Genomic DNA, 7,668 nt, shown 5'->3' with positions numbered 1-7,668 from the left:
CGTGGGCTCGGGCCGCCCTCCCTGCAGGCCGATGTTCAGCACGCAGTCCAGCTCCTGCTGGGATTGCTGCTGCACCCAGCTCACCACCAAGGGCTCGTGCTCGTGCTCCTTCAGCTCAGAGAGGTTTTCCCCCAGCAAATGTTTCACGTCGATGACGCTGAGTTTCTGCAACACACACAGAGCATTCCCTTGCCCTCCCAGCCCCAAACGCTTTGCTAACAGGGCTGCAGAGCAACTTAAACTTTCTAAAGGAAATGTATAAAGGTGAGAAAGTGGAGAACTGGTGATTTGGTTGGGCTCTGACCTCAGCCCTGCCTGCTCAGCCCTCAGCCAGCCCTGCCCTTCCCTGGGGAGAGGGACAGCAGCACCCCAGGGCTGTACCTGCAGTTCCTCAGGATTTAGGGCGAGGAAGGTGCCCAGATCCATGTTTATGGCCACACCAGCATTAGCCAAATTCTTCAGATCTTCTGCTGGAGCTCCACCTTAAAGAGAGCCCAGGGGACACCTGGAGATGTGCGAACCCTTCCAGCACTTCGGGGGAGGATCTGGGGAGGTTCTGGAGACTGCCAGGCCTGTCTGTGGCTGAGAAGAGACCCTGAACCTGGTGTTGGGAGGGAGGGTGGAGGGGAGGCACCTACCCAGGTACGGCTTGATCTGGCAATAATAGGAGCCAGGGGTGCTGGCCAGGCTGGCAAAGGCCTCCCGGGCCTTCCTGTAGAGCTGATCCTTCTTGGATTGGGAGCATGAAGAGATGTCCAACTGCCCAGCAGTCCTGGAAGGGGGGCACAGGTCAGCTCTGATGCCTTCAGTTTGAGCTTTTCTGTTTCCCAGATTCTGGACTGCGCTGGTACATAACTCTGAACTCCACAGAAAGTGTCAGCAGTTCTCCTCACAGCTCAGTCGCACAGAACAATCCTTTTCCAGCCCCAGAACCAAGGACACCGCTGCAGCTCCAGCCCCAAAAAGTGCAAACAACAGGGAATGGAGGAGAGCAGTCTGGGAGGGTGGGACTGCATCACCTGAGCTGGAATTGGACAATGAACCCAATATGGAAATGGACCAAAACTTATCAAAGGATGAAAACTCCTGACCCATTGTCCATCTTGGGTATAGCCATGGCCGGGCTCTTGTGCTGCCCAAGGTGAATCCTTTGAGGCCTTTTAATAAATCCCTGCTTTATTCCTTTAGCTCTGCCCAGCCTCTGTTCCAGGCAGAATCTCAAGGCATCAGCAGCACCCCAAATTGCAGATTAATTGTTCTGGTGCCTGGGAGGGACGAGGGGGATATCCCTGCTCATGGTCCTGGAGCTCAGGTAGGGTCTGGGATTGGGACACAGCCACCCCACTGTGCTGGTTGGGACTGGGGACATCCACAACAGAGCTGGGGCTCTTCCATCACCTCCCCAGAGCCCAGGGCCTCTCAGGGCTCAGCAGCAGCCCCAAGAAGCAGCTCACCCGATGGCTGCAGCAGGGATCTGCTGGATCTGCTCTTCCTGCAGGTTGCACAGGCGCCTGCCTCCGATTTCCTGGAGCAGGGGCCCCGTCAAGGAGCCCCCCAGGGCCAGGTACCTGCTGAGCAGCTGCTGCACCTGAGGGACACAGGGCACGTGGGAGGCACAGACAGGGATGGGAGATGCTCCTGGGAAGGATGGCAGTGCTGCCAACCCCCCAAGAAACCCCACAAAGCCTCCACCCCAAGCTGGGCTGGGACAGGGGCAGTCCCAGTTTGGGTTCCTCACCATCCATCCCTTTCTGCTGCCATGGGTTTACCTGGGAATCATTCCACTTTCCTCCTGAGTTGCTGAGCAGGGCTGAGAGGGTGTCACTGGATGTCACCTGCCACTGGCTGATCTCCTGCTCTGTGTACAGGCGGGACAGCGTCCCCAGGTGCCTCAGCTTCTCCTCCGGGATCCCTGACCCCTTGAAAAACTGTGGGGCTCTGCCCACGGGGCAGGAAAGAGGGAAGGGAAAATAGGGCAGGAATGAGTGCAAAGGACCCACTTGGGCACCTTCATCTCTGTGCCCACTGAGCCCTGTTCCCTGCCCATCCTGGCTTGGCCCATGCTGCTGGGGGGCTCCTGCCCTGTGCCACCCCTTACCTCATCCACCTTTTTTTTCAGGACCAAGTTAGCCTCTGTGGTGAGTGGCAGCTCCAGCACAACCTCCAGGTTGTCTACTAACACATCATTGCTCAGGCACAGGTCGAGCTGGTCAAGGTCGAGCTGGTTGAAGTCATCAGGCAAGAAGAGTAAGATTATATCCTCGATGTTGCTGGCAGTGATGGGCTTGGACTGGCAGCCTGAGGGCAAGGAATTAGTCAGGCAGAAGCTGTGAGATCCCTTCCCACCTGGCCCTGCTCCTGCCACAGGGCTCAGAGCCCCACTGGAGGACAGGGAATCACAAAAACGTGGCTCAAGCCATGGTGGATCCTGCTGCAATCCCCTGGTCCCCAATCCACAGAGGTGCCTCATTTGCTGTTATTCCCTAAAGTCATTCCAGAAGAACCTGGTGATGTTTTGCAGCCCACTTGTGCTTTGTCCTGTTAAAATCAGCTCAAACTGCTCCATGTCCCCTACAGGAGCATCCTCTGCTCCTGCAGCATCCTGCCCTGGGGACTGTCCCACTGTCCCAGCTCCTTCCTGAGTGCTGCCACCGCATCCCTGCTCCCAGGTACGAGCAAACCCCCGCCCCGTGCTTCAAGGACATTTCCCCACTTCCCCAGTTTGTGGGAATCCCAGATTTCTGCCTGGTCCAGCCGGGAGCTCCCAGACCCTACCAGCCCCGGGCATTGTCCCCTCCCAGAGCTCTGGCCTGGCCGCAGGGAAGGGAAACACTCACGGTCGGCGCTGCGCTGCAGCCGGGGCTGGGAGGCGGCCGAGGCTGCTGCGAGCGCCCTGAGGAGCATCAGGGATTTCTCCCGCTGGGAACGTCCCTGGCTGATGTAGGCGGCAGCGATGCTCCTCCTGAAACCCTCCCGAGCTGCCTGCGGGGACACAGCGTGCTGGGACCGGGGAATGGGGACAGAGAGTGCTGGGACCGGGGAGCACAGACACAGAGGGTTCTAGGACTGGGGCACAGGGACAGAGGGTTCTAGGGCCGGGGTACAGGGACAGAGGGCTCTAGGACCGGGGAGCACAGGGACAGAGGGTTCTAGGGCCAGGGTACAGGGACAGAGGGGTTCTAGGACTGGGGAGCACAGGGACAGAGGGCTCTAGGACTGGGGAGCACAGGATCATCCTGGGTCCCCCAGCCTCAGAGCTGACCTGCCTGATGGTCATCTCCCCCCGAGGAGGGAGGGACCTTACCTCGGCCACCAAACTCAGCGTGGTCTGGTTCAACGCCAGCACGAGAGGCCCCAAATCTTGCAGAGTCTGTACATCCCAGCTTGAAGGATCCCTGCGGCAGCAGGAGCAGCTCAGCATCCCTGTGGATCCCCACCCCTCCTGTTCACTGCCCACCCTTCCAGGAGCAGGAAGGCTCCTCACCCGTACGCGGTGTCCCCCGAGAGGAGCAGGGCATTGAGGGCGTCCTGCTGCACCCCTGCCAGCCCCGGGCAGAGCTTCAGCTTCTCCAGGATGTTGGGATGCGAGGCCGGGATGGTGCCGGGCTCCAGGTCACACACCAGCGCCTCGAGGCTGTACACGTGGGGTGTCATGAAAATACCCCCTAAAATCAGTGCCGGGGTGCTGCCAACCCCACGGCTGGGTGGGTGCCCCCCATATCCCGGGGTTTGGGTGAGGGACAAAACAGGAGCGCCAGGGTTTCAGCCGGGGCGAGGCTCCCGCTGCAGCCGCGTGGAGGAAGGAGAATTCTCGGTGTGTTTGTGTTTCTGCAGGAGCCCAGCCCGCTGGAATCCCAGCACGGAACCGGCTGCACGGGGCTGTAAATCCTCCCTGCCCAGTGACCCGGCACAGCAGCAGATGTGGGATAAATGCAAATTCACCCCGCCGGATCTGCCGGGACCCCCCAGAGCCCCCGTCGGGGCTGGTACTTACTGGGGATGCTCAGCGTTGGACAGGACGGCTCCAACAATCAGGGCAGCCTGTGGAGAGGATGGGGGATGCTCAGCCCCGGGAAGGAGAGGGAAGAAGGGATCTGAGATGCAGGGAATGGGAGCAGCCAGGAGCTGCAGCAGCCCCTGGGTGATTTATGGGGACAAAAGCCACCAGAGCCACTCTCAGCAGCGGGGACACTCACGTGGGTCTGTCCCTGCTTGCCTGGAGCTGGGTTTGGGAGCAGGGCATGGAGGGGAGGGATGGGACAAGGACAGGGCCACGCTGTGCACAGGGGGACAGCAGGGAGGTGGTGGCTGTGCCGCCCTGGAGCTGAGCACTGAGGGAATGGTGGCACCTCCAGCTCCAGCTGGGGAATTTTGGGAAAGCCCTGGCACGGTGGGAGCCAGCAGAGCCGGCAGGGACTCACCGCTGTGGCTTTCACCGGGTCTGTGGAGACACCTGCAAGGAAGCAGGAGCAGGTTAGGAAACAACCCTGGAGCATGAACGGCTTGTCAGGGCTGCTCCAAGCAGCTCCAGGTTTGAAGTCTGGGAAGAGCCTTTCCTTTGCTAATTTCATGTTCAGGAAACGCTGCAGATCACTATGAAGGGAGCAGCCCTCAGCCCCGAGCACCCCTGCTCCCTCCAGGAGGGTGTGGAAGACAAAAAGGGATAAATCTATCCCTGGAAGTTTGGGAAGATGTGTCCCTGGGAAAAGCCTGTGGATGCTGAGGGGAGCAGGAGGCAGAGCCCTGGCAGGGCTGAACCAAGCGGGATTGGGATGAGGAGCAGCACAGCTGGAGCATCCCTGGTGCCAGGGACTGCCTGGGGGTCCCGGGGCAGTTTTTGGGGACAGGATGTGACTCACGGAGGCAGAGGGTGACGGCTGCCAGGGCTGGGGCTGCCCACACCATGGTGCTGCTGCCAGGGGTTTGTCCTTGGAGCAGGTCTGGAGAGCTGTGTCCAACACTTGGATTACTGGAGCTCCTGGGGCTCAGTCTGTCACCTGGGGCAGGAGCTGTTCCACACTCGGGGTCAGAGCTCGGGGACAGCACTGCAGGTCCTGGGGCTGAGTCTGTCACCCAGCCCTGGGGCTGGAGCTCTGGGGTCAGGGGTCTCACCGTGCCCACCCCATCTCTGTGGTGCTGCACAGACCCACAGTGACCACAGGAGAGATTTTAAATCCCACATAACAGAAAACAGGACTTTTCCCACCCGTTAGTAAAAGAAACTCCACAATTGTCCTGCAGGGACAGGGTCCCCCTCCATCCCCCAGCTCCCCACCAGCACAGACTGGGAGAAATCCAGTGTAAGGCAGTGGGGGAGCCCAGCAGGTGTTCCCCACCCCTCCACACCCCTCACAGGGATCCCCTGATAGAAAATCAATCCCTCCTCCTCAAATTCCCCCAGGGCTGCCCACAGCAATCCGTTATCACTGTTTGAACTCAACACAAGGCATTTTTCCCCCATAATCTCATTTTTTCCCCCCCAAATCTCATTTTTCCCTTCCAAACCCTACCGTGGCTGTGTCGAGCTGTTCTCCTCCCCCTCGGCCAGGGGGATTTGGCTCTGGGATGGGAGGATTCCCCCGGGAAGGTGCTGGCGGGGCTGGGCCAGGGGCTGGGCAGCCCTCGGCACTTTATCTGTGCGGGGTGGGGATGTTGCTCCGCACAGGGGGTGTGACGGGGCAGTTCCTCAACTCTGTTTTGTCAGGCTCCTTTCCTTCTCACTGATTTTGATTTGGGGCTGTTTCCTACTTCTCATAAAGGGTCACTGAGCTCTGGGTTCAGCTGAACTGAAAGTGAACCCAGAAGGAGTTAAAGCCTCTGGTTTGGGAGTTTCTGTGCTCCTGAGGGGGATTAAGGTGCTGCCGGTGAGGGGAAACCCTGTAGAGCTGCTCAGGGGTTATTTTATAGGGCAGGTAGGGTGCAGAACAGACCGAGCCCAGTGATGGGCTCAGCACCCTCTGGGAGGTGTCTCCCCTCTCCTTTTTCCCTGGATCACAGCCAATCCCATTCCCTTTTTTACAGCTTTTCCCCTGATCATGCTCCAAAATGCTGTTGAGCACCTGTCACGAAGGGGACCAAGACCAAAGGAATCAAATCCTTCCTGAGGTTCTGAGATGACAGCCTGGAGAAGCTGTGAGCACAAACTTTATCTGAGCATTTATCTTGGGAAAAGGGAAGGGTGGCTGGGCTGGAGCAGGGCTGCACCCCCCTCTCAGCCGGGTTTGGGGGTCCCAGCCCTCACCAAGGGTCCCTGGAGCTGCTGGCAGTATCAAGAGGGGTTTGTCACCCCCAGCCCTGTCCTGTCCCCAGCCCCATCCCCTAACCGGTCCTGCAGCCCCAGGGCTGGGTTGACGCCCATGGGTGTTGCTGGTTTCTATTTCGGAAGGATTTACTGTAAAAATAGCTCCTGTTGGGACAGTAAAATTACAGAATGCTATGAGGCTGCTGGAGGGACACAGCCCCTGCCCCAGGCTGGCTGGACAGAGGTGGCTGGAGCAGGAGGGCAGGGACACATCAGGGCCACTCTGGGGGTCACCGCGTCCACTGTGTCCCTGTGGAGATCAAAGCTGGCCCTGAAACCCCCGCGGGAGCTGCCACTGGAGGATCCACCCTGAACCCGAACATGTGGAGGAACATCTGCCCCGGGCTGTTCCTGGGGACATTCCCAGGTCAGCTGTGAGCTCTGACTGCAGGTCCCTGTGCCAAGAGGGCTGGCAATGCTCCTCTCCCTTAACCAGCGTCCCTCTGCCCATGTCTGGTTCATAATCTTCAAAAAAATCTCCCAGTCTTAAAGACTGCAATAATTCCTTTGGTCTTCAATTGGTTTTTACTCTGCTCCAACCTGAGGGATGAATGTCCCTCACACAACCATCCTGCCCCTCACACAACAATCCTCTCACACTCAATCCTCCCTCACACAACAATCCTTTCACACTCAATCCTCCCTCACACAACAATCCTCTCATACACAACAATCCTTTCACACTCAATCCTCCCTCACACAAGAATCCTCTCACACTCAATCCAGCCCCTCACAGAACAATCCTCTCACACAACAATCCTGCAGCTCGCACAACAACCCTCACTCAATCCTCTCCCTCACACAACAATCCTCTCACACTCAAAAATTCTCTCACACTCAATCCAGCCCCTCACACAACAATCCTGCCCCTCACAGAACAATCCTCTCACACTCAAAAATCCTCTCACACAATCCTGTCACACTCAATCCAGCCCCTCACACGACAGGCCGGCCGGGTCGGAGCCCCGGGGCCGCTCCCGCGGGGCCGGTCCGGCCTCATTCCCCTCATTCCTGGAAGCCCCCGGGAAATGGATGCAGAGAGCAGACAGTGAAGGGCAGAGACACGTTTAATACAGCAAATACACCACAACTGGAACTGCGGAGTGCACGGGACATCACAGCCACAGCACAACCCCAGGGCACCGGAGGAGCCCCGCGGGCAGGACGGGGACAGGACGGGGACATTGCCCTGGAATGCAGCCTGGAAGGGCGCCTGGAAAACTCCCTCTGCAGGGTAAGGAAAATTCCCTTTTATCTGTGGCGCTGGGGAGAAGCAGCACGCAAAGGCTGGGCTGGGGTGTGAGGGCTCCTCCATGCAAACACGGCAGGCTCGGGGCGCCAGCCATGTCCCATGTCCCCACCCCTCA

The 7,668-nt window shown here is 58.9% G+C and overlaps 1 protein-coding gene across 1 annotated transcript in view; it reads right to left on the bottom strand.

The window, feature by feature from the left end:
• LOC106631927 (mesothelin-like protein) overlaps positions 1-5,635 on the bottom strand; it is a 7,623-nt gene extending 1,988 nt beyond the window's left edge. Inside the window, exons 1-13 of the mRNA XM_014309035.2 lie at positions 5,511-5,635; positions 4,860-5,009; positions 4,422-4,453; positions 3,995-4,041; positions 3,485-3,634; positions 3,305-3,395; positions 2,838-2,982; positions 2,099-2,298; positions 1,770-1,928; positions 1,455-1,588; positions 639-772; positions 382-482; positions 14-165 (exon numbers count right to left, since the gene is read on the bottom strand). Coding sequence (XP_014164510.2) covers positions 14-165; positions 382-482; positions 639-772; positions 1,455-1,588; positions 1,770-1,928; positions 2,099-2,298; positions 2,838-2,982; positions 3,305-3,395; positions 3,485-3,634; positions 3,995-4,041; positions 4,422-4,453; positions 4,860-4,905 — 1,391 coding nt within the window. The 5' untranslated portion in view covers positions 4,906-5,009; positions 5,511-5,635. The remainder of the gene's footprint in view (positions 1-13; positions 166-381; positions 483-638; positions 773-1,454; positions 1,589-1,769; positions 1,929-2,098; positions 2,299-2,837; positions 2,983-3,304; positions 3,396-3,484; positions 3,635-3,994; positions 4,042-4,421; positions 4,454-4,859; positions 5,010-5,510) is intronic.
• Positions 5,636-7,668: the final 2,033 nt, after the last annotated feature.

This window comes from Geospiza fortis, unplaced genomic scaffold, assembly GCF_000277835.1.
Source record: "Geospiza fortis unplaced genomic scaffold, GeoFor_1.0 scaffold213, whole genome shotgun sequence".
NCBI classification, from domain to species: Eukaryota; Metazoa; Chordata; class Aves; order Passeriformes; family Thraupidae; genus Geospiza; species Geospiza fortis.
The sequence above is the reverse complement of the archived record's forward strand: the minus strand, read 5'-3'. Positions and strand labels throughout refer to the sequence as shown.